Here is a 27,917-nt window from a genome sequence, read left to right as displayed (position 1 = left end):
GGCGCCGCTTTTCCGACGGCGGTGCCGTCAACACCAAATCTTAACCAAAGGTTAAGTTTTTGAAATGACTGCATAACTTAGAAAGTATATGGACCCAGTTCATGAAACTTGGCCATAAGGTTAATCAAGTATTACTGAACATCCTGCCTGAGTTTTGAGTCACATTACCAAGGTCAAAGGTCATGTTGCTATATTGAAAGCCAGAGGCATTCCACTTGTTTATTGTGTTATTTTACACTTTTCTCACAATTTGACTGGTTATTCTGAGACTATTTACACCGGAACTATTTCACATCATTCATTAGGCCTATATGCATGCAGAATGTATTTCACTGCTAAACATGCCAAATAAGATGAATATGTTAGGTTGTGTATTTGTAGTTAATTCCTCCTTCCTTTTTATTTTTTGGGGTTTAGGTTGATGACGATGAGAACGAGGAGGAAGCAGACGAGGTATATGTATAAACAAATTGTTTTGTCTTTGAAAAAACACTGCTTAAATCATGGTATTGGATAATAAAAGATTATTTGATTTTTGTTTAATTCTGTATTTTCTGTGTGTATATGCAATTACGGAAGAGCACAGTTAGGAATATATACTGAAATAAACAGTTATATTATAATAGACAGTTATATTTAACCCTAAATAGACTTGGCTATTTCAATGCCTAAAAAGAATCAAAGGGGCTGAATTAGCCCACCCCCAAGATCTCAGTGTGACTGACAATAGCATAGTAGTGAAAATTTATACCTAATAAGGCTTATTTACATAAAAATGGTCAAGTTATTGTTTAAAATACATGTGGTTGCATGTCATAAGGTTCAATTTTGCGAACAGGGTAAAAATGGTCAAAAATTTTATTTTTTGATATGTTATAGCTATTACCATTCTCTAAAGAATGAAAAAGGTTTAAGTCTCAAATACCTCTATTTTTCCTTAAAATGACTAATTAACAGCTAATTACTACATAGACGTCAATGTAAATATAAATTTCAACATCTGTTCTTCTCAAATTGAACCTGCTGCACATAAAATGGTGTCAAAATTTAATGCAACGTTGGATCACCCTAGTATTTTGCAGTTATAATCTTAAAACATCAATAATTAAATCTGTAACAGAAATCAAATAATTATCTATTATTGTATGCATATTAATTATACTAATTAATTAATAGTATTTAATTTACATTTTTGGCCCCCAAATACCTGTCACTGTATATATGCTTGGCAAAATGACAACATCATGGGTAGAAATGTTAGTTGCAATGATACACAACATTTGGACTATAATTAAGATTACAAATTAACCAAATTTCTCCAGTTTGATAATTGATAAGGTTGCAAATTAGAGCTGACACTCACATATATTTCATTGCTGCATATTTTCAAAATTGTCAATATTTTATGACATTCTGTTGTTCCTTGCCTTAAAATGCCCAGAAATATGAGGATAACAGTCTCATTACATATTATAGTAAGTAGTTAATTAAGTTTAATTAATATTCCCCGCATCCACCAGCTCTGCAACCCCTGTTACTTCAAACTTAATGTGCTATCGTGTTTTCCTGATATTGTATTGATCTAATTCATAGTAACATATTTAGCCTATAGTTCTAGCTTCAAAATGAGATCTTGCTCAATAAATTTGTTCAGTTGCTGTGATGTAGCAACAATTCCTCCATGGCAACGTGTGGAAAATTGTTCATACGCCACCCTTTTTGCATACCCAACTTATGAAATGCGAACGCGTTTAACATGTGACTGGGGCATTAGCTTGTTGTACATGTTCTAATAAAGGGCTGATTGTTAAGAATTATAAAAATCATTGACATGAATTTTGTTATATAAATCTTCCTTTAATATTCATTTTTGCAAACTTCCAAAGAATTGTACAACACAAATAGTGAATATTCTTGTATGCTGGTATGAGATTTTGCATTCGGTGAAAGAAAGACACTCTATTCAAATTGGCCACTGGCCTCGTTGAATAGAGTGTCTTTCTTTCACCGAATGCAAAATCTGAACTGTTTGGCATCATTCATTACCACATGCATGTGGAATTCAATTTACAATTTACATGCCAAATGAGATGAATATGTTGGGTTGTGTATTGATGTTATTTTGTGGTTAATCCCTCCTCCTCCCCCTTCTCCATTTTTTGTTGTCTCACCTGCATAGCAGAGTGAGACTATAGGCGCCGCTTTTCCGACGGCGGCGGCGACGGCGGCGGCGGCGGCGACGGCGGCGGCGGCGGCGTCAACACCAAATCTTAACCTGAGGTTAAGTTTTTGAAATGACAGCATAACTTAGAAAGTATATGGACCTAGTTCATGAAACTTGGCCATAAGGTTAATCAAGTATTACTGAACATCCTGCCTGAGTTTCATGTCACATGACCAAGATCAAAGGTCATTTAGGGTCAATGAACTTAGACCATGTTGGGGGAATCAACATCAAAATCCTAACCTAAGGTTAAGTTTTTGAAATGTCATCATAACTTAGTAAATATATGGACCTAGTTCATGAAACTTATACATAAGGTTAATCAAGTATCACTGAACATCCTGCATGAGTTTCACATCACATGACCAAGGTCAAAGGTCATTTAGGGTCAATGAACTTTGGCCGAATTGGGGGTATCTGTTGAATTACCATCATAACTTTGAAAGTTTATGGATCTGATTCATGAAACTTGGACATAATAGTAATCAAGTATTACTGAACATCCTGTGCAAGTTTCAGGTCACATGATCAAGGTCAAAGGTCATTTAGGGTCAATGAACTTTGGCCAAATTGGGGTATTTGTTGAATTACAGCCATAAATTTGAAAGTGTGTTGGTCTAGTTAATAAAACTTGGACATAATAGTAATCAAGTATCACTGAACATCCTGTGCGAGTTTCAGGTCACATGATCAAGGCCAAAGGTCATGTAAGGTCAAAGAACTTTGGCCACGTTGGGGGTATTTGTTGAATTGCCATCATATCTCTATAAGTGTATTGGTCTAGTTCATAAAACGTGGAAATAAGAGTAACCAAGTATCACTGAACATCTTGTGCGAGTTATAGTAGTTTTCAAAATCAGCACTGCTGCTATATTGAATCGCGTGATGCAGGTGAGACGGCCAGAGGCATTCCACTTGTTTAGGTTGGTAATGATGAGAACGAGGAGGAACCAAACGAGGTACGGGTATGAACAAATAGTTTTGTCTTAAAAAAACACTGTTTAAATCATGGTACTTGATAAGAATATTTGAATAAGTTTTTTTATTCAATATTTTTTCTGTATGTATATGCAAGTACAGAAGAGCACAGATAAGAATATATACTGAAATAAACACAAGACAGTTATATTTAACCCTAAATAGACTTGGCTATTTTAATGCCTAAAAAGACTTGAGGGAGCTGATTCAACCCGCTCACCACCAAAGGAAAAAAAGAAAATATTTTAATTCTCATGTATTTTATTGTTTTCACCTTTTGTATTTCATCGGTTTTTATTTGAAATACGAAATACTTTTATAACTCATTATATCTGAATATTACACCTATATTAAACATGATGAAGAGTTTGAACATTATATATGGGCAAGTCCAAGAATTCGCGCGCGTTATGTATGGGACATTTCAGAGGCTTCAAAAATTTCTTATGTATTTCTATTGCTTTTTATTTTTTTCATATTCTTCCATTTTCAATTTTTTTTCACTTTGTTTTCATTAAGCAGTATTCATAACAAATCAGTCTTTAAGAACTAAAGAAAAGGTAAATAATCACTTTTTAGAGCACTCTTGAAATTTGTTTTTTCTGCATTTACTTTGTACACAAATCCTCCCATTGACATTGTGTGTAAATGTCCCATATGTAACATGTTGTCCCTTACATAACCACTATTTAATTAACTTTTAATTAAAAAGTAAACTATATTTTTGAAAGTTTTTGTGGTATAACATATTCATACTTAATAAATTTGAACTTCCCAGAGATGCAATAATACAAGTATTGTATTATGAGAAGTAACTTTAAAAACATCCTCAAAGTGTTACATATGGGACATTCCATTTTTGAATGATACCTAATTTGCATATCTGATTAGATGACACCCTCTTTTCCCCCAAAAGCAATAAGATGTTAGGGGGTCCATGTCCCACCTATGACTAAATTTCACAATTTTTCTTTTTATTTTCTTTGAGTTTTTATAATTGTCCCATATGTAATGCCCATTGGACCAATTATGCAAATTAGGTGCCCCAAAACAGCATAAATATGCATATTATCAAATTTTTCTTAATGGAATTCTAAAATTCAACATTTGGGCTTTCTTACCCCCAACAAAGATAATTTCTTAGATTAAAGATGAAATTTTGTCTTCTAGGGTGACCTTTTCTTGGACTTGCCCATATCATAAATTGTGATTTTAGCACTAAAAGCTATTTCCCTGTTGATTTTTACACAGAAGTTAACCCTATTTTTGCCTGCACTGTATTTCATATAATAGAATGACCAAGAAATTGTACAAAGTGAACACCTTCCCTTTCGAGCTTTCAAAATAGCTCTAGGGCATAAAAGGAAACCTTCCCTGCAATTTGCTGAATGACAGGGCAGTTAAATTCTTGTGTCTGCTAGAGCCATAATGAAGGGTTACAAATGTTAGTTCGCTTTATATTCCAATTTCTTTGTTGATATCACTTTGAATATTGTGAACTTTATATTCATCTGCCAATTGATTTTTTTTTTTTACAGATTCAAAAGTTTTGTGAAACCTGAAAGAAAAAAATTAACAATCACCAGAGAATGATTTTTTTTTCAGTGGCATGATGTTGCGAAATTTCGGGGGGGGGGGGGGTGAATGAGCACCTCTCCTCTCCCCCAGTCTACACAGGGTAAAATTTTAAGACTTATCTGAACTGTTTGGCATCATTACATGCAAAGTACAATTTACTGTTTCCATGTGAAATGATGTGTTTGATCTTGTATTAGTATATTTTATGCTTAATATATTGATCACTCCTCCTTTTTTTGTTTAGATTCTTGATGGTTGGATTGACGAAGAACCAATTGAGGTACTTGTCTTTGAAATTATACTGTTTAAACCATTATACTTGATAAGATCATCATGTTGTTTCTTATTCTGTATTTTTATTATGTATATTCCAGTACTATAGAAGAGCACAGATATGGATATATACTGAAGGGCAATTCCACACTAACACTGACCATGGACATATAAAGAGATGGACATTCATTGGATATTTCATTAATTCATGAGGACGTGATTTTCATTGTCACCACAATGACATTCTCTGCATATTACTCTCCTTTGTTGCCATCATTGACGCCGCTAATTAGACAAGGACAAAAAGAATCAAGACTCTCATTTTATATAAACTGATACGCGCAGAAGATATTGATAACTTAAAGGACAAGTCCGCCCCAACCAAAAAATTGATTTGAATAAAAAGAGAAAAATCCAACAAGCATAACACTGAAAATTTTATCAAAATCGGATGTAAAATAAGATTGTTACATATCAAAGTTTTGCTTAATTTCACAAAACAGTTATATGCACATCCTGGCAGTATGCAAATGAGAAGACTGATGACGTCATCCACTCACTATTTCTTTTGTATTCTATTATGTGAAATATGAAATATTCTAATTTTCTCCTTAGTGCCAAGTGAAACAATGATTTATTCCTCCCAGAACACGTGGAATTAGCATTGTTCAATATTATATGGTTTAGACAAGTTGGTCCGTATTGTCAGATTTGTAAAAAAAAAATGAAATATTGTATAATTCAAACTAAAAAAAAAGAAAAGAAATAATGAGTGATGAACATCATCGACTGACTCATTTGCATGTCACTGAGTTGTGCATATCATGTTTTGAGACTATGTTTGCATCTGAACTATCATTAGCTTGTTGTACATGTTCTAATAAAGGGCTGATCGTTAAGAATTATAAAAATCATTGACAATAATTTTGTTATATAAATCTTCCTTTAATATTCATTTTTGCAAACTTCCGAAGCATTGTACAACACAAATAGTGAATATTCTTGTATGCTGGTATGAGATTTTGCATTTGGTGAAAGAAAGACACTCTATTCAAATTGGCCACTGGCCTCGTTGAATAGAGTGTCTTTCTTTCACCGAATGCAAAATCTGAACTGTTTGGCATCATTCATTACCACATGCATGTGGAATTCAATTTACAGTTTACATGCCAAATGAGATGAATATGTTGGGTTGTGTATTGATGTTATTTTGTGGTTAATCCCTCCTCCTCCCCCTTCTCCATTTTTTGTTTAGGTTGGTAATGATGAGAACGAGGAGGAACCAAACGAGGTTCAGGTATGAACAAATTGTTTTGTCTTAAAAAAAAACACTGTTTAAATCATGGTACTTGATAAGATTATTTGAATTGTTTTTTTTTATTCAATATTTTTATGGAAGTGCATTTACATAGTGCAGATCCTTGGTATCTGTCATTTCCTATCATTTACTATCCCAAACGAGTAAAATTTCATCAGCGCTAAAAAAGCAGGTGTTTTCGTGCAGCGAAGAGAGTATGATTTTCTTGTCTAAGCTCATTGCTGAGGTTCGCCCACGCATGGTTCCTTGCTGTGGAGAGGTTATGCAGGGCCGCACATTTAGAGATGAGCAATGTTCAATCAGTTGTACCGTATCTTGAAATATACAGGACCAGTGATTTGATAAAATTCAGGAAATTTTAGTTTTAGCCAAATGTTTGTAGTTATAAGTATATCCCTGGCTGAAACAGCTCAATTTTATATCAATTTTCAGCAATGTTAGTCATTGCCTTTCAGATGGGTGCAGGAGGCATTATGTTTTCAGGTTGTCTGTCATTCCAACTGTTTTTGTTCGTCTGATATCTGAAGAATCATTTGAGGAAGGAATGTCAAATTGGTGCAGTATGTCTCTCCAGGCCATGGCAAGATTAACCAACTTAAAACTTACTGAGATTTGTTTATGATTTAAATGCTATACAATTGAGAAAGCCAAGCTTTTGGTTTGTTGAACCTCTATATCAGCCATTCTCAATTACTTGTTTGAAGCTCCACATTTCTTGTTGGAAATCTGTAATGCTCCACTATCCATTACCCGAACCAGCAATGTATTTAGGAGGGGGTCCAGAGGCCCCTGATGGGGGTTGAGGGGGCAAAGCCCCCAGATGTTTTGGAATATGAGGCCTTTTAAATTTGCCCAGATGGGCTCCAATTAATATCAACAGAAGAAATACAAATGCCAACAAACTACACAATATTAATATTAAAAGAAAAATGAATAGTGACTTTTTTACATCATACCAATGATACCACTACTTCAGACTGTTCTGCACCAGATCTATTGGCTGAAGCAAGAGGCGTAATGAGTAAAAAAAAAAAGAGATGGCTAGATATGGCAGCTGAATAGAAAATGTTGAACATTTTCAAAACAAATATCTTTATTTTGACACAATATTAAGAAAAAAATACAATATTCCACTCTTTCCCTTTCCTTTTCTCCCTTTTTTTTTCTTGGCCTTGAAACGATTGGTTACGTTCCCCGGTTTTGCAAGGGCTGAAAATTAGGCATTGCACTGCAATAATGCCCCAAACAACTACAACTCAAGTGCAGTATCATTCATTTCGTGTTAAGCAAGAGTGCATGAAGGCCATCACAGCAGTTAATACATCTGAGCATATTTCACTTTTACAACTTTGGATTTTAATCGGCTTCGGAAACAAAGTTTCTGCCTTTTATATCCCAAATTCATAATCTTTCATGATCAGGATATCATATAATTTGATGTTTAACTCTTAACCAAAAAGTATACTCTGGAAATGCAAAATTTTTCACCGTTGAAATAGAAATTTTTTCTTCCCAATTTTTCCTTATTTGTACTTTTTTTATACTGGCTCCCAAGCGCCACTCCGCAAGGCTTGATGCACGACAAGTGGCTGGGCGCCACCATTCGAGAATCCCTGCTCTGTATTATAATCTACATGCACATCGTTTAGCCCTCCCCCCCCCAAGAGAAATTGACATGAAATTATTAAAATGATCGGGCAGTGAAAGATGTAGTTACTTACATTTTGGTACTTGTTACTTTTTACAAACTGCAAATGGAATGAAGGTTCCTTCCTAACCTCTGCTTTATTATTTGATATAATCAGATATACGCTTTGAATCTATTATGTAGGTACCTGAACAGCCAAGGTCACCATTGATACATTTTCCTGCTGGCACCCCTACAGTGACGTTTGGTTATCCTGTTGGAGAAGTGAGTGTTTTATGAGTTGAAAAAATAAGAAATATGCCATCCCCGGGTGGGGGGGGGGGGGGACACTTCCATTGACGAGTGGATACCATGCATGCGCGACCATGGGGTCTCGAAAAGCACCCTAAACACATATTTTCCATATTCTGAAAATGCACCTCTTAACAAGTACTGGCGTCTGAAACCCTACTCTTAACAAGTATTCGAAACAAAACGATACTCTATTCCCTGAAATGAACCCCTAAACAAGTACAGCAATATTTTATTGTCATGTCATGGGTCCGTTGGTCCCTGTCGGTCGTCGGTTTTTACCTTTACACATCATTTGTTTTAGTACGGCCCCACCTTCCACACCTCGCACAAATTGGACTCTAAACATGTAGTGTTGGGGCAAAAAGGATATTCTTTATAAAACATTTTAATTTTGTTTTATCATCCCCTTAAATTTGACCCTCAACACGTAGCTTCCCTTATTTTTGTGTTTTTGACACCCTTATCATGTTACTTACGAAACGTGCCCTATCGTGAAAAAGGCATCCTTTTTACGTGTTTTTTTGGTTGCGCATGGTATCCACTGGTCAATGTAAGTGCCCCCCCCCCCCCCCGTTGCCACCTTCACTTTTTGTGGCTCATTGAGAATTCCATCCTTAATTTTTTTTTAATCCTGCCTATTTGTTGTCAATTATAGCAGTTTAAACCCAAGTAACTTTGTTGTGGAAAATGATTCTAGTATTTCAATGTCACAACCTATCCACATAAAACCAATACACTATTTGTCAAAGAGTAGGGTGTTCACCCGGTGTACTGCACCTGCTGGCCCCCGGTACTACAATAATGCAAGAATCTTCAGGATTGAAGGAGGCAGTCAGTGTAACTGAAGAAAATGGATTGCATGCTCTTGAAAAGTTGTTTCTTCTGATAAATGTTTTGGAGCGGCAATAATAGTCTTTATCCAGGCAACCACATGCCAGTAAGATTGCATTTTCTGTTGTTTTATCTGTCAAATTGATCAGTTGAATTCCTTATGTCCCACAAACTTTGCTTAGTACATTTTTTTGAAGTTTTAAACAGGAGCTTCACTGCATGTATTTAAAATTCCTTTTTTACACTTACACTAGACCCTGGAAGAAGCAAGACGCATCCGGAGTGAAACCGACAATGCTTTCGCTCAGTCTTTGAGAATAGACCAGGAAAGGGCAAGTGCATGTATCTTTTCTATAGATTGTGTTCAATCAGTTGTTTCCTCTAGTGGCTTACTACATTAAGTATGTTTCTAAAAAACAATGTAATTGGAAAAACAGTACTACATTGGCGTATAGAAGTCTGAATTAATATGACAAAGAGGAATAAGTAAATGAAATTGCCAAAACATCATATTTTGCTTCATACCACTTCAAAGGCTAAGTCCCATCTTTAATAAAGTGCTTTCATAAAACAGATTATAATAATACATCTCTTCTATAGCGCATTATAAACTGAAATTTTCCCTACGCGCTTTACAATAAAAAAAAGGATACAAAGTACACATACTACAAACAAAGAAAATAGACTTGTGACTTACAAAATTACTTAATATTTAAACTTACAATTATTACCTATAAAATAAATACCTATACTACACCTAGTTATGAGTTTCGGAAAAGATGGGTTTTGAGTTAGGTTTTGAAAGTTGAATGAGTGAATGCCTGTCTGATACATGTATGTAGGGGTAATTTGTTCCAAAGGGATGGTCCAGCTACAGCAAATGATCTGCTACCATAAAAGCTTGTGTAGGTTTTCCGAATTTGAAGAAGTACTTGTTTGCTTGATTGAAGGTTACGGGGTGGGTTGTAATCATTTAGTAAATTGGACAAGTATGATGTAGATGAGCCATGCTGAGCTTTAAAAACTAAACAAAGAATCTTAAATGTGATTTACTTTTCAACAGAAAGCCAATGTAATTTCTTCAGGGTACTGGTAATGCTGTGTTGTCTTTGAGTACGAGTTACTAGCCTAGCTGCAATATTTTGCAGCATCTGTATACATTGTATGTCTTCTTGGGGAAGACCAAATAGCTATTGCATGAGTCGGTACTGGGGACAAATGCATGGACCAGGCTTTTTGTTGCCTCTTTATTCAGGAAACCTCTTATTTGACTGATACATCTGATTGCTGTCATGGCAGATTTTCAGATAGAACTAATCTGCTCTTTCATATTGATATGTCTATCAAATATAACCCCTAAGTTTCCAGCATTGGCAGCAGGAGCAGACAACACTAAAGATATTAATAAAAAGTAGAAATGACAACTATCAAAATACTACTACCTTCAATTAGAGTGAAATGGCTATTAGCAAAAATCAGCCCATTGACATGAAGCCGATTTTTTTACAATGTATGGCATCATTACTCTGTCAAATTTAATTTCTTTTTAACATTTTTTGTATTACCGGTATATCTTTTAAACATATCTTAACAAGAAACTTTATACTTAGTTCATGTAACTGAATAATTAATTGCTTCTAAAAGGAAAGTGATGGATTTTACCTTGCATGATATGTACTGGTGGTAACCCCTAACTTAGTAAATAATGCAAGAGATTGTTAAAATGAGAGTAGTGTTGATTCCTAAGCTGTAGACTAATGAGAAAAATGTATTTGCTTGATTTCAGGAGGTGGAACGGAGATCACGCCATGAAGCGGAAATGCGAAGTGAAGAAGAGGTCAGGATAAAGGAGAGAAGAAGACAACAGGTAAATACCAAAATTCTTGATTTTATTTTTTAACCAGCATGCATTACACACCTAATGTCCTCGTCCTAATTTCATTATTGAATAATTTTGTGGTGATAATGAGACCTAAAAAAGACTGGGCTATTTTGATGCCTAGAAATCCAGGGGGTGGGGTGGGGCTGATCCAGCACCCTAGATCACAGCAATAAAAAATTATGAAAATTGACACGCTTATAAAGCGTATTGATATACATGCTCGCAAAATTTCTATGAAAAGTTCAGGAGGGACTGAATCAGCCACCCTCCCCCCAGTCTAGATAGGGTATACAGTTTAGGATGCTGACAATATTTGTAAATGATATGAAATTTCATTTCAACATGTGATCTAAAATCGATCAGTAACTGTTCCTCTTTAATGTGGGGACTTTGATTGTCAAGCGGTTTGAACTATCTTTCAATGAGGGTCGCTAGTGTATGTACAGTGTCTTGATAGATGTTCTCTCCATGAAGTCTCTACATGTATAATATATGACTATGTGCAAATATAAAAGTGTTTTCTTTCACATAAAAATCCAACATCCACCAAGCTTGCGACTGTGTTTGTTGATCCAACAATACATTTGCTCTTGTCCGGTTTCACGGGCCTAATCACAACTGGCAGGCAAAAGATATTCATTCGAGCCAAACCATTGCTCAATTTTTAAATTTGATATTGCTGATTGACAAAAATAAATGAATATAACTCTCAATCTAACACTGATTCTAGGGAGGGTACCTACTGAACTTACTTTTTCCAAATTGGAAAGATATTTCTCCACTATGGAACTATATATTTACTGGTGGAAGATTTAGAACCATTTTACTCTCTCAAGTGATGAATTTGGTCCCGTCAGGTGTAGTCTTTGTAAATGCTGATTTATTTCTAAAATGAGCCTTCCTAGGTACCCTTTTCTGGTCCGATATGGAATGTCAGACATTTATCCTATCCACCGGTAGTAAACATTCAACCCTCGAAGTTCCTCCTTATTTTTTGAGAATTCTTTTTAAGTGCCACTTTAACACACGAGTCTATGGGAAATGAATTAGGCCTGTGAGCCCGTCATACAAACCTCTTTTCTCAAGATTTGCACAATTGCACAAACTTATATGCCTGAGGTATGTAACTCGCAAAGTCTTTGCAATCAACAGTTTACAAATTCACAGTGTATGAACTAAAAAATAATGCAAGAAAGTGCCGTTTAGGATTGTTCCTTTCATTCGTGCTTCTTCACTACAAAACTTATAAAGCTTGTAAACCCAACTTTTGTCTTTAAAGAATGCAAGGATGTTGAGGAAGCCAATATCATGTTGTAATTACAAAGAAAATATATTTGATAAAACATGAAAAAGAATTCTATATTGTTGAATTTGTTCATTTTGTCTGAATGGGTCATGAATGCAAACTACTACTGTAATAGGTTTTGGAAATATGATCAGTCATTAAGGGTCTTAGTAGGATCACCCCCAAGTTACATGCATGCTCTACCAACTACATAGACTGCATGAGTGATGAAACATTTATTTCAATGGCACCTCTTCTGTATACCTTGTACAGGCTATAGAAGACAGGAAGAAGATATGGGAGAGCAGAGCTGCTCCTACAGAGGGTATTACTGTACAGTTTCGCTTTCCGGATGGCAGCATCATCAGACACATTTTTCACTCCACAGAAAAAGTGAAGGTACAGTACTTATAGGACCCCCACCCCCCCCCCCCCCCCCAAAAAAAAACATTTAAAAATGTTTTTATAGCATTAATATTAATAGAAACATTCTCACAAGTACAAAAATCCAAAACCCTCAAATGTGTTGGATTTGAACAGAAAACTTATAATAAAACAGATTGACAGACTTGTCATAGATAACAAGAAAGTTATCGGTAAAATGAATTTTCTGAAAGTTTCAGAATTTAACACTACCAAAGTTATTAGTAACATCATATTTGATGTTTGAATGCAATTTTCTCGAAAAAGTTTAAAAGCTCTTGATGCCCTTTTGGAATGAGGCCGACATTATGTTCACTTCATTAATTTATACCGGTATAGATTCAACACAGAAGGGAGAATATAGAGAAGAAATAAAAAGAGAGATACGGAGAGAGATAGAGAGGTAGGAAGGGTGAGAGATGGAGGGAGAGCGAGATATGACAGTTAATATGGTGCTCTTCTGCTTGGGAGGAAAAACTTTTAAATTCGGGCCTATCCATCCAAATGAGGTTCAACAACAATCCAATTTACCATTGTATTAATCTTTCAGATAGGTAGAGCACCTCCAGTAATCATGTTCAGCTCATGCGAGCGGAGGGTGAAAGGACGGCACTTGTGGCAGGTGCAATGAACAATGACATAGCATGTTTGTAAATGAATTGGTAATACCAGCAAATTCTGTCATAAAGGGATTACCAAATTTGATATTCACAGATGGATTATTACCACAATTCATATGTGTGTATTTAGAAAAAAATCAGGGGTATCTTTCATTCCCTTCGCTTACCATTTCATATTTAGCCTCTTTTGATATAGTAATGAAGACATATTCTCAATCACAAAGCTCTATGAATGTTTTTGTTTTCATTTTTTCTCTCAATCAGGCAAACTGATTTCGTTCTAATTGCTTTGCCCATTTTTTTGCTTGCTAACATTAACGTTAGGATATGTACAATGCAGCTGGAATGCATGACAGTGCTACCTGCCAGCTAACGCTTCAGATACCATCTACTGGAGTGGTTTTGGAAGAGACTGAAGAGGTCGATCTGAGTGACCTCAACCTTCAAAGGTCAACCATTAATGTCAGCTGGCTAGAAGAAAACGTAGGTGAAGTATTTGAAATGCCCTGTTCAGCTTTCCTTTTTAAAGGATACTAAGAACCTAATAAAATTCTTGTGTACTGTACTGATGAAGATAATTTAGTAGACCCCAAAAAGAATAACTGGCATTCTAGAAAAAGAAATTTTCTGATTATGAAGGAAATAAAAGATTACTTGAAAAGTTGCTGTGCAAGCTGGTATTATAACAAGCATGAACGTTTGCTTTATGGTAGTCTACTCAGTTGATGTTTCAAAGCTTATAGCATTATTGATATCCCAACCTATATTCATGTCCATATTTGGAATGTAGTTTGAAGACATTTGGTCCTTATCATACGCAGAAAAAAATTCTTTGTATAGTAAGTACCCTTTAACTCCATCCCACCCCTCCCATCCTAGTGGAAATGAACACTTTCACATCTGCTGATATATAGCCTTCGGATGAGAGGCCCTTGCATCATAGGTTTACAATAATAAATGCGAAACTGGTGCTATTTGGGGAGTCTAATACCCCTTTTATAAACCCATCCTCCAATTATCCCCCTTAGAGTAATGCGGATAATTCAATAAAAATTGCGTTCACAAACTCCGAAAATAATCCGCACTTTTTTTTCCGAGCGCCCAACCTGAAAAAGGCAGATAATTGTCGTGGCAACTGCACACTCCCCCTCTGATGGGGTAGCGTTGGAAAAGCGTGACCTTGTTACCGCACCATGGCAATTATCCGCATTACTTTGGAAATGCGTTCATAAAGTCAAAATCTGGTCCCGATGCTGCTATTATGCGGATAATAGCAGCATCGAAATAATGCGGATAACTCTGGTCCTCCTCCGATTTTACAACCAAATTATGCGGCTATTATCCGCATAATTGGGTTTATGAAAGGGGTATAAATGAGATCTTGATTAATATGGGAACACATTTCTTTCACGTAAACAAATCTATGTTAAAATTTGATAAGGAACTTTCGGGTGAATTGCAGGTGAAAACAACATGAACCTGAGCTGCCAAATAGTCCGGATTTTCAGTGTTTTATATAGTAGACTTGTTAACTGCAAAAAAAGGGGTGAACGCTGCATTTTTGAGTACAAATGTCCCACTTGGCACAAATGTTCCTTGAGTCAAAAGAAAAAGATTCATCCAAAGAGACACGCTGTATCTATGCAAATAAGCAAGTAATTTGCATAAATTTGCATATTAGGTCGATATAGTGAAAACAAGTATTTCTGAATATATATTTAACCAGAACTGCCCTAAAATTGGAAATAAAGACTTAGGATAAGGAAGAGAAGAAAATTGTCATAAAATAATTGGGATATCCTTGTTTATTATTACCTAATTTACATAAATTATGCAAATTATAATTTAAAACAGAGTATTTTTTCATGAATCCTGAATTGTTTAAAAAAAACAGCAACTAATACACAATGCCAACATTCTACATGAAAGAGAATATATTAGCGAAAACATCGATATGCTTCATGACAGTATTAGTGTCTTAATTTGCTTAGAAACAGGGCAAATATGTCAAAATGTATGACGTGATATTGCGCTAAAACGAGACCAAAATAACCTCTATGTCACAGTCACACTCACGAATCGGACAATAAAGCGATCAATGGTATGTCATTCGAGATAACACAATCTCAATACAATAGCTTCCATCGGCTTCTCGTATCGCTTTTGTTGGTGTGTCTGCCACACCGTAATCTATGGTATATACGGGTAAATTCATTTCGGTATCGGTAAACACTATTAATTTTGTTTTATTTGTTTCTAATTTGTTTCTCTTGGAAAATTTACAGGAGACATTGCTTTGCAGGTTACTGCACATGAATCATGACGAATGTACCCCACCTCAATCCATATTTTAACTTTGTTAAAATATATATCTTTTGGAGACCCCGAAGTGGCAAAACTGCATTCCCCCGCAGCATTCCCGCTACTTTACAAAACCAGTTTGACTTGTATAATCGACTTGGAAAAGACAGATGTATGAGACATCAGTAAACATGTTTTTCTGAAGATAGTTTTTTTGTTTATTTAAGTCTACGCCCACGGGAGCCCTCCGAATTTACCCCATCCCCTCTCTGTATTTCGACAATAAAAAACATCGTGTTTTAAAGCCATCGGCAAGGCAAACTGCGTTTTCGGTATAATAAAGCAACTTTTATATCTATATTTCATATCTATCTATAGTAATATTATTATTATTATCATTATTATTATTGTTATTATTATTATTATTATTGTCCTGCCGTTTGCAATAGTGCTCTAGCACAGTAAAGGCTATTACCCAACAGGCATGACAGGAGCATGCCTAGGATACCCTTTCCCTTTTTGTTTTTATGTATTAAAAATAGTTTATTGTCTTTAGAACTCTTAAAAGATTACTTTTGTTTGGAATGATATCTTGGAATAGATTGAGGAGAAAATACTCTACAACTGACATTTAGAGGAGCTGTGGTACATTGAAGAACAGCCACACAGCCCTTTATTGATTGCAATCTGTGTTAAATTTAAATATTTTTAGAGCCCAATCAGAAGAAAGATGCATTTTTATTACACACAGTAAAGCCTCTTTGCGTTCTCCTCTTGAAAAAAAAACATAGAAGGCATTGTTTTATATCGCATAAAATAGGTTCGTGTACGTGACGGTGGCCTGTCGAAGTTGCCCAACCGTTTATTTTGTTTTGACAATATATATTTAGAATATTGTCTAAATGAAGCCCTCATCTGGAAAAGGGCACTTATTAAAGGCAGCATGTACATTATATAGAGGAGGCCCTGGTACTTGGAAGCGGGGGCTGAAGCACCCCCAAGATTTTCCGGAAGGGGGGGGGGGGTGTGCTGCGTGTGTTATTCTAAAGAGACAGCACCCCCTGGAATTCCGGCAGATGTGACAAAACGAAAAAAAAGAAACGTTACCATAATAAACTTCATTTTGTAGTGCAATCCTTTTTGTTTATTCGCTTGTTAAATTTTTTGATGTAAATTTGAAAAGCAAAAAAGGTTCAATGTAAAATTTTGGTCCCAAGAAATTTAACAAGCTTCAGTCCCCTCTTCCCAGTGCCAGGGCCTCCTCTATATAATGTAGATGCTGCCTTTAATAAGTGCCCTTTTCCAGATGAGGGCTTCATTTAGACGATATTATAAATGTATATTGTCAAAACAAAATAAACGGTTGGGCAACTTCGACAGGCCACCGTCACGTACACGATTCTATTTTATGAGATATAAAACAATGCCTTCTAGGTTTTTTTTTCAAGAGGGGAACGCAAAGAGGCTTTACTGTGTGTAATAGAAATGCATCTTTCTTCTGATTGGGCTCTAAAAATATTTAAATTTAACACAGAGTGGAATCAATAAAGGGCTGTGTGGCTGTTCTTCAATGTACCACAGCTCTTCTACATGTCAGTTGTAGAGTATTTTCTCCTCAATCTATTCCAAGATATCATTACAAACAAAAATAATCTTTTAAGAGTTCTCAAGACAATAAACTATTTTTAATACATTAAACCAAAAAGGGAAAGGGTATCCTAGACATGCTCCTGTTGGGTTATAGCCTTTACTGTGCTAGAGCACTATTACAAACGGCAGAACAATAATAATAATATTAATAATAATTATTATAATATCAATAATGATGAATGTAAATATAAAAATATAGATATAAAAGTTGCTTTATTATACCAAAAAACGCAATTTGCCTTGCCGATGGCTTTAAAACACGATATTTTTTTTAATTTAAAGTCGAAATACGGAGAGGGGATGGGATAAATTCGAAGGGCTCCCGTGGGCGTAGGCTTAAATAAACAAAAAAAAACTTTCTTCAGGAAACATGTTGACTGATGTCTCATACATCTGTCTTTTCCAAGTCGATTATACAAGTCAAACTGGTTTTGTAAAGTGGCGGGAATGCCGGGGGGATGCAGTTTTGCCACTTCGGGGTCTTCAAAAGATATATATTTTGATAAATATAAAATATGGATTGAGGTAGGATACATTCGTCATGATTCATGTGCCAGAGTTTCATTAAAGCAGTAACCTGCAAAGCAATGTCTCCTGTAAATTTTCCAAGAGAAAAAAATTAGAAACAATTAAAACAAAATAAATAGTGTTTTACCGATACCGAAATGCGTTTTGTCCGTATGTATCATAGATTACGGTGTGGCAGACACACCAACAAAAGCGATACGAGAAGCCGATGGAAGCTATTGTGTTATCTCGAATGACATACCATTGATCGCTTTATTGTCCGATTCGTGAGTGTGACTGTGACATAGAGGTTGTTTTGGTCTCGTTTTAGCGCAATATCACGTCATACATTTTGACATATTTGCCCTCTTCCTAAGCAAATTAAGACACTAATACTGTCATGAAGCATATCGATGTTTTCGCTAATATATTCTCTTTCATGTAGAATGTTGACATTGTGTATTAGTTGCTGTTTTTTTAAAACAATTCAGGATTCATGAAAAAATACTCTGTTTTGAATTATAATTTGCATAATTTATGTTAATTAGGTAATAATAAACAAGGATGTCCCAATTATTTTATGACAATTTTCTTCCCTTTCTTATCCTAAGTCTTTATTTCCAATTTTAGGGCAGTTCTGGTTAAATATATATTCAGAAATACTTGTTTTCACTATATCGACCTAATATGCAAATTTATGCAAATTACTTGCTTATTTGCATAGAGACAGCGTGTCTCTTTGGATGAATCTTTTTCTTTTGACTCAAGGAACATTTGTGCCAAATGGGACATTTGTACTCAAAAATGCAGCGTTCAACCTCTTAACAAGTCTACTAATATGGAAATCAATTTTTAAAAATACAGGAGTGCGGTTTTTTTTGTAAATTACGGAAATGTAAAAAAGAATTTAGTCTTAAGAGTACTTAATAGTAATGGGAATGAAATTACTACTCAATGTTTTTTATTTTTTCTTAAATCATAATTAAATGTAGTGTCATGTAAAATGATCTCATTAAACTGTTAAATCGTAAATATTCACTTACCAAAAAATGTATATTTTTCACTAGATACTGGGCACGTTTGCTTATTGTTGGGCACAAAATGCTCTTTGACACAATGAACGCTGCTGGTATACATGCATTTATTTGCCAGCCAGAAAATACTGATATTGTCAAAATACCTAAAAAATTGAATTTAGCAGCTCTGAAATCCAAAAAGTGAAAACATTTTTCACACACTATCACCAAATCAACCTGTGCATGGAATCATTATCCTTTCCTTGAATCCTATATTTTTATGCCTCCACCCACCGAAAGTGGTTGCTGCGGAGGTATTTTGTTTCCAGGCTGTCCATCCGTCTATCCCCCTTTCATTCTCGCGAAACTCAGAAACCGTTTCACAGATTGACTTCAAACTCCAATCATGTATGCATTGTGGTGACAAGAATCTTACTATATTTATGGGGGTCACAGGGTGAAAGTCAAGGTGACAAATTCAATAAAATAACAAAAAATACACCATTCTCGCGATAACTCTAAAACTGTTTCATGAATCAACCTGAAACTTGGATCATTGTATGCATTTGGGAGTGACAGTGATCTGATTTGTTGTGCAGATCAAAGGTCAAGATCACAAATTCAATAAATTCCTTTTCATAAACAATAGGCCATTCTTGCAACAGTGGAAAGAAAGAAGCTGGAGAAAGAAATGACAACAATCAGTAAAATTTGCCTTATATTTCTCGTTGGGCATTGGTTGAAGCATACATTTTTTACCGCACGGTCGAAGAGTTATCTAGTTATTACTAACATTTCATTCTGCTTTTTACTTGTAGAACCCTCCACCTGCTATTGTTGAGAATCTGTTGTTGAGACCTCCACCATCCCGATCTCCAACTCCTCCACCCAGATCTCCAACTCCTCCACCTCGATCTCCAACTCCACCACCCAGATCTCCAACTCCACCCCCTTTTGTTGGTGAACAAAGGTAAGATAAATATGCATTTTGTTCTTAGACATGATTATTTTGGAACAAGTGTGTAATAGTTCTTCCCTTTTTTAAAATGTAAAGATACAGTAGTCACCATGGCCAGCCTTTACAATTCATATTGCAATTCCTTCTAGCTTTGCTCTTAAGAATACAATCAATACAACCATGATTTTTCTCAAAGAGATCTGCATAATGCATATTAATTTGTAAAATAAATTACTTTTTAATCCAATTTTAACAGTTTTTTTCTTACCCCTTCCCCCTCCATCAGATCTCGGCTGAAGATCGACTGAAAATCATTGCAAAATTGTGCATATGCATAGAGCTGCATGTAATCTGCAAGTCCATATTTTGAAATTTATATTTCTTAATTCTAAAAAAATGAATAAGCCACTTTAGGTATTAAAAAAAAATTTCCTCTATTTCACCAAATATAGCTCCTAGAACGATCAATTTGGTGGAAATGCCCTTTTGAACGTTTCTAATAATTATCTGTAAACAATATGCATGTTCTAATATGTATTTTATTGTTTGGTTAAATTCTTTATTATATTTCTTTGTGTTTATTTTTTTTGCCTTTTTTTTAAGGTTGAAATATATTGCAGAACATTCTTTAAGAGTATTTGCACAAGAATTAATCACTTTCAGCCCATAGTGTTGAAATAATCAGATTTGTTTGTATGTATATAAAAATAAAATATATACATGCTCAAATTAACATAACGTACAGATCATATGGAGGATGGCCCATTTCAGTGGTATTAATAAAATACCACTGTTCTCCCATGGGGTCATTTAAAGCATAAATACATGTATATAAAACAAATATACAAAAATATACACAAAACTTAATTGAATGCATGACAAGGAAGAAAAATCACCCATCCTACCCAGCCATTAAAAGAATATATATGTATATTTTAAGTGGAAATTTTGGTGATTTCAGCTCCATGAAATTAGCCAAATTCAAATCACCATGAAATTTCACCCTTTACTGTAACAGTGAGTGTATAGTTCTTGAATGTTTTCCGCAGCAAGTACTTCTATCATTTAGGTAAACATATTGTCAAATAGATTGTTCTCTTCTCTGTCGATCCGTAGTTTGACAAAAAAGTTCCCGCACTTTGCTGAACTGAACCAAACCAAAATCAGACATGGCAGTTAATTTATAGCACGCACTGATACTGAACACTAATAATTGGTGAGGTTTGAGGAGGGAGCAGCATTCTGTACTTCCCATGTTTGTTTTTATTAATTATGTTGTTACATTTAAGGCATCACTTTAGCAGACATAGCCATGCTTTACTTTCCTATTTCTTCAATTGTGCATTTTCCATTTGGTTTCAGGAGAGTGGAGATTCATCGGTCCAATGTTTTTACAGATATGGTAGATGTCTTCTCTAACTCAGATGTAATGAATCAACAGCTCTCATTTGACTTCATCAATGCAAGCGGAGTTGCTGAGAAAGGGGTAGGGTTAGGTTTGTCCAGGGAGGCCTATACAGCCTTCTGGGTTGAGTTTGAAGAGTACTGTGATGGAGAGGAGGAAAGGATACCATTGGTTAGGGCTGGCATGACATGCCACCACTGGCAGGCCATTGCCCGCATCTTAGTGAAAGGTTACATGGATGTGGGGGTTCTGCCTCTGTCCCTTAGCAAGGTTTTCTTGATTTCTACCTTGTTTGGGTTGGAGGCTGTATCGCAAGGTCTGCTACTTGAATCATTGTTTTCTTTTGTCAGCGAGCCAGAAAGGGTCCTCCTGAAGGCTGCTTTGTCCTGGACTCAGGAGGAGGAAGACCAAGATGAACTGATGGACATTCTGTCAAGGTTTGGCATCAGGAAAATTCCAAACAGAGAAAACATTCGCCAACTCTTACTGGATGCTGCATCAAAGGAACTCATCCAGAAGCCAGCATATATTGCAGATGCCTTTAGAGAAATCCTGTCTTCCTATACCAATTCATTTCCTTCCTCTGTTCAGCTTTTTCTGGATGCACTCATAACAATTAAGCCAAGCACAAAGAGGGTTGTGTCTTTGTTGAGGGCAAACCCTGAAACAGTTGATCAGAGGACAACCTTTGCCTACCTAAAACAATTTGTAAGGGCTATGAGACCTGATATGTTGGAAAAGTTTCTTCGTTTTGTGACAGGTTCTTCCATAATTTGTTTTGAAGAAATTCAGGTGTCATTTTCTGATGTACATGGATTGCTGAGGCACCCAATTGCCAGAACTTGTGGGCCCTTGCTAGAAATTCCGTCGTCATATGCCTCATATTCAGAACTACGTTCTGAGTTCAATGCTATCTTAAACAAAGATAGGATTGAGTTTTCTATCATTTGATTCTGATGTACCAATAGTTTATTACCCATCATATGGGTCAGAATTTTTAACAATGTACAACTGGCATATTTCAGACCTTTTTGCACTTATATTACACCTGATTTGTCTCTAGAAACCATTTATATTGGTATCGTATACACAACAAAAAAGTAAGTCCCCCTAAATCAAATTGCTAACTTTTGAACCGAATAACTTTGATATATGATATTTTTCTACAGTCATTAAGCAACTCCTGGTGAAAACTGAGATTGATCGGGTGGGTCATGCATGAGTAATCATAAATTGAATTAAAAATGACAATTTTTTTTATCACAAGTGTTGTTTATCAGATTATGTAAATACAAAGTTAGGCAAAGGTTGTTTTTAGGAGAAGTTTATGGTGTTCATGCTGTTTTTCTATCCATCATTTAGCCATTCCACACAACATTTTGATAACGTATGTTTATGGTTGAGTGAGCACAATTTTTTGTGAGGTATCATCATAGGGGTTTATGTTAGTATCCTCTACAACTTGTTAAAACATGTTAAAATTTCAAAATGCTGGTGGCTCCCCCATTTATTCGGCCATTCTCCCATTTTAAAATTCAGGATCCACTGACATATCCATTCCACTAATCCTGAGAAATTATTACGAAAAATATACATTTATGCAGTATAATTAGTATTCTTTCCTAAGTTTTCAAATATGCTCGCTCAACCATGAAAATGTAAAAAGTTCAGAAAGTGTGTGTGGTGATAACAATGATGGACGATAAAAATATTATCAAGTCACATTTGAAACCGAATTCGCCCCCATTATTCACTTTATTACCCCTCAAAACGAGTCTGTGACATTAAAAAATGCCCCTTTTCCCACTTTGATGCGTGCTCATTTATCCATGAAGAACATATCCATTTCATTTTTACACAAAATTCTGCCCATAGTTTGAGAATCTTTACTGCCAAACGACATTGCTAATGACAGCCTTGAAAAAAAAGTTCCACCATATTAAATAAGGGATTACTTATTTGTAAAAATATGCACCTATAGTGTACACAATGTCTATGAGGGAGGAAGTACAAATTTTTACAAATATGAAATGAGGGTTTGTTTCATGGACGGATTTTGTTATTTCTGCCAACAGTTTCTCATTAAACTTCACACATGGCTTCAGAGTAACACCAAGGCTCTTCTCATTTGCATAATTCTTTAATACTGTTTGCAAACTGAAGCATTAGACATTGTGATTTTCATAAAAATGTATTTATTTTATTCATTTATTTATTTCACATCTTTATACAGGGTAACCAATTCAGCTATACACGATAAAAACATTAACAAAGATAAAAAGCTGGTTTGCAATCGGGCCCTGTAAAAATAAAATCAAATCAAATGAACTATGCCAGGAGGTTTGTGCCTGATATCCATATTTAGCAATTGCATTTTTTTTCCAATAACGTAAAAAAGAGCCAATCACATTCCACATGTTTATTCAAGCATGAATGTTTGATTAAACACCTTTGAATCATGGAAGCATGGTAATTGGTCATGAACACAACGAAAAAACTTAAGAAATGATAACTTCAGTTAACAAAATGAAACAATATTTCCCTATGATTTTTGTCTCACCTGCATAGCAGAGTGAGACTATAGGCGCCGCTTTTCCGACGACGGCGGCAGCGGCGTCAACACCAAATCTTAACCTGAGGTTAAGTTTTTGAAATGACAGCATAACTTAGAAAGTATATGGACCTAGTTCATGAAACTTGGCCATAAGGTTAAACAAGTATCACTAAACATCCTGCCTGAGTTTCATGTCACGTGACCAAGGTCAAAGGTCATTTAGGGTCAATGAACTTAGACCATGTTGGGGGAATCAACATCAAAATCTTAACCTAAGGATAAGTTTTTGAAATGTCATAACTTAGAAAATATATGGACTAGTTCATGAAACTTGGACATAAGTTTAATCAAGTATTGCTGAATATCCTGCCTGAGTTCTGAGTCACATGACCAAGGACAAAGGTCATTTAGGGTCAATGAATTTTGGCCAAATTAGGGGTATTTGTTGAATTACCATAATAACTTTGAAAGTTTATGCATCTGATTCATGAAACTCGATATAAGAGTAATCAAGTACCACTACACATTTTGTGCGAGTTTCAGGTCACATGATTAAGGTCAAAGCTCATTTAATGTCCATGAACTTTGGCCAGATTGGTGGTATTTGTTGAATTACCATCATAACTTCGATAGTTTATGGATCGATGAGTATTGTTGAAGATACTCTTACCAAAATAAGTGCCGTCAAATATTTTATCGATGGAAGTGTGTAAAAAATAAAATAGCAAATTTAGCCAAAAAGTTGTAGTGTCCTGTAGAAAGTACTTTTTACAAGCATTCTGACTGCTTTCCATAAGAATGTGGAATTCGTTCCAATAAAGCTAAATCAAAGTCATGATATTTGGCTTGTGACTTTTTAAAAGTGACAATTTTGCCTTCTAACAGTGCTCACTGAAGCATGACAAATTCAATTCAATTCGTTTGTTAACCCTCAATCACCCGGGGTATTTTGATTCTTGTCATTCCCGGGGGGGGGCCATTATGGCCCCCCCTTAAGATCTCGGCCGCTGATCGCTCGAGCGACGCAAAAATTTGCATGCTGGTTGTGTGCGATGTAATCTACAAGGCTGTATGGTAAAATTTTCCAAAATAATGAGATTTTATTTTATATGAATTAATTATGCTAATTTATGCATAAATTATACTTTTTGCTCTAATTCACTAAATAACGCTCCTAGAATGCTAATTTTTGGTTAAAATATTCTTTGTAGCATTCTTAACAATCGCAATTTAAAAAAACTTCGGTTTGGAAATCAATTTCTTATGTATTTTATTGTTTTATGAATTTCTTATGTATTTCCTTGTTTTTTTTACTTTTTGTTTTTTATTGTTTTTTCAATGGAAATCGTTCCAGACTTAATTCTGATCATAAGCAAGGCAAAATTAATTAAATTCAATCAGTAAAAGTAGAAATAATGATACATTTATGAATTTTGGCTAAATACACAATTTGCATTGGATTTGTACATGAAATCACGTTTATGAGCAATTTTGGGTCTGACATGCACTTACATAATGGTGCGTAATGTCGTAACCGCGTATCCGGGCGTCACAAATTTGGTCTCAAAATTTGCGCGAGACTTGAAAGTAAAAAGTCAGTGAGCGGCGAGGTCAAAAAATTTTGCGCAGCGGATATATCGCGAAAATTGTCGAGGGGGGGGCCATTATGGCCCCCCCCCCGGGAGAATTAGGGTTAAAATACTTCCATAGGATTTTACTAAGAGCGTAGCTTATAAAATTACCTACACGCTGTAAAACTATATCAAAAACTCCCATTGGTTCGGAAGTTATGGATTTTGCTGAAGGGGGACTTACTTTTTTTGTTGTGTATAGAAAGTACAATCAGGATCTCAGAAAACATATACTGTACATAAGTTTATCCATTTTTATGCCTCCGCCCCCTGAAGGTGGTTGCCGTAGGCATTATCTTTTCATGTCGTCCATCCGTCCGGGGGGGGGGGGACAAAGATCTCTGATTTGTTTTAGGGGTCATTGGGTCAAAGATTAAGGTTACAAGTTCAATAAAGTACATAAAAATAGACAGATCTCGCAATAAATAAAAAAGTTTCACTGACCAGGTTCAAACTGAAAGTGGCAATATCTGATTTGTTTTGGGGTCAAAGGTCAAGGTCACAAATTCAATTGATACCGATTCATAAAATACTAGACCGTTCTGCAACAGTGGAAAGAATAAAGCTGAATAAGAAATGGCAATCCATAAAACTTGCCTTATATTTTTTGTCTGGCATTGGTTATTGAACTTGCTTTTTTTTTGTTTATTTATTCCTCAAGTTTGTTCAAACTTTTAAAAAGTGATACTTGGGTAATGAGGATGATGGATGATAAGGATGATGCTGCCAAAGGTCATCAAGGAGGAATGGCAAAGGATACATATTACATGTTTTATTGAATGCAAAATCAGGAAAGACTCTTGGTTCGTTACTTGTGTAATGATGTAGCTATTACAGAAAGTTGTATTTTACTGCATTCCAAAGAAGGGTAATATTTATCGTATAAATTCAGTGTATTGTCTTGCCCTTGATTCATATTTATATCACCCTAAAGATCTTTTGAACTATACATGTTCCATGAATTCTAGATGTCTAGGAAAGGATTCACGTAGGGACAACTTGCCTGTTTGAAAGAAACATGTAAATATGATATTTATTGTTTTTGGCTGAAAGAGAGTTAAGTTTGATACAGTTTTTATATTGTCATACAATAATATGTTTTATTAAGTACTATATATTATCTTCAGGTTCATGCATTTTATGCATTTTTAAAGGTGCATTGTTTTGTTGTCCATAAAAGTTTGTAGATGTAGATGCATTGTATTTGATGGTAGTTAGGAGTGTTCGAGACAAATATGCCTATCACTTTGTATTTTTACTTTATGTTATATATAGAGACTACAAAATATTCACTGCCAGGCTCCAGAATATAAGGCAATTGCTTTCTTCTGCTAGTGCAAAGAAATGATGCAATCGGTTATCTTAGGCCTTGTTCAGCTTAAAGTTAATACATTGTGTTGGCCATAGTCTTGTATTTGATGGGTTTAGGATTTCTTAAGTTCAGGTACATCAACATGAGAAAGGATTGAATTGATTATCAGTTTCCTCTGAATAGCCTTGATAGTAAGTGAAGGACGAAGTAGTGGATGATATAGGTCCAACAAGGCTGCATTTTAACAACTTATATTTTCTTGTCGTGAAGACCTTTTATAAGTATAAAATTGAATGAAGTTCAACATATTTATGACTGGTGCATCAGTTGCAATATATCTTCTAACTTTATGCAAGTTTGAAGGTGCGTTGTAATCTTTTCACACAAAAAATCAGGTGCTAATGTTTTTGTGGTTGTCAGGAGTGTTGGAAAAATTTTCTGTCACTTAGTATTATGACTTCAAGTTATATTCATGTATACATTGTTTAAGAGAATACAAAATATTCACTGCCAAGTTACAGATAATAAGTCAAGTGTTTTCTTTTGCCAATGCCAAGATTTGCTGTGATCGGTAGTCTTGGGCCTTGTCCAGCTTGTTAAGTTTGATACAGTTTTTATATTTCCATACAGTAATATGTTTTATTAAGTACTATATATTATCTTCAGGTTCATGCATTTTATGCATTTTTAAAGCTGCATCGTTTTGTTCATACATATATATATATAGAGAGAGAGACTACAAAATATTCACTGCCAGGGTTCCAGAATATAAGGCAATTGCTTTCTTCTGCCAGTGCAAAGAAATGATGCAATCGGTAATCTTAGGCCTTGTTCAGCTTAAAGTTAATACATTGTGTTGGCCATAGTCTTGTATTTGATGGGTATAGGATTTCTTAAGTTCAGGTACATCAACATGAGAAAGGATTGAATTGATTATCAGTTTCCTCTGAATAGCCTTGATAGTAAGTGAAGGACGAAGTAGTGGATGATATAGGTCCATACAGGCTGCATTTTAACAACTTATATTTTCTTGTCATGAAGACCTTTTATAAGTATAGCATTGAATGCAGATCAACATATTTACGACTGGTGTATCATTTGTATACTTACCTACAAGTATGTGTTAAAATATGACATATTTTTTTATTCAGTTTACTTCTACTTCAATGATGTACTTAGTTTTGCTACTTCAATATCATGTCTCAACTTATTGCCACAATTGTTGTCAC

General features: G+C 35.1%; 1 protein-coding gene across 1 annotated transcript; it reads left to right on the top strand.

The window, feature by feature from the left end:
• The first annotated feature begins 421 nt into the window (after nucleotides 1–421).
• Nucleotides 422–27,917, top strand: LOC135156383 (uncharacterized). Its single transcript, XM_064108734.1, has 11 exons — nucleotides 422–453; nucleotides 3,148–3,183; nucleotides 5,025–5,060; nucleotides 6,309–6,344; nucleotides 8,203–8,283; nucleotides 9,399–9,476; nucleotides 10,931–11,011; nucleotides 12,585–12,710; nucleotides 13,679–13,837; nucleotides 19,647–19,798; nucleotides 21,149–27,917. Exons 7-11 carry the CDS (start codon nucleotides 10,964–10,966, stop codon nucleotides 22,140–22,142), a joined length of 1,479 nt encoding a protein of 492 aa, XP_063964804.1. The 5' UTR covers nucleotides 422–453; nucleotides 3,148–3,183; nucleotides 5,025–5,060; nucleotides 6,309–6,344; nucleotides 8,203–8,283; nucleotides 9,399–9,476; nucleotides 10,931–10,963; the 3' UTR covers nucleotides 22,143–27,917.

Source organism: Lytechinus pictus, chromosome 13 (assembly GCF_037042905.1).
Source record: "Lytechinus pictus isolate F3 Inbred chromosome 13, Lp3.0, whole genome shotgun sequence".
Lineage (NCBI taxonomy): Eukaryota > Metazoa > Echinodermata > Echinoidea > Temnopleuroida > Toxopneustidae > Lytechinus > Lytechinus pictus.
This window is presented reverse-complemented; position numbering and strand designations above follow the sequence as displayed.

Coding starts and splice junctions, on each gene's coding strand:
- LOC135156383 (XM_064108734.1), top strand. CDS start 10,964: ATGCGAAGTGAAGAAGAGGTCAGGATAAAGGAGAGAAGAAGACAACAG. Junction 12,711..13,678: donor ACTCCACAGAAAAAGTGAAG/GTACAGTACTTA, acceptor CATTAACGTTAG/GATATGTACAATGCAGCTGG. Junction 13,838..19,646: donor TCAGCTGGCTAGAAGAAAAC/GTAGGTGAAGTA, acceptor TTTTACTTGTAG/AACCCTCCACCTGCTATTGT.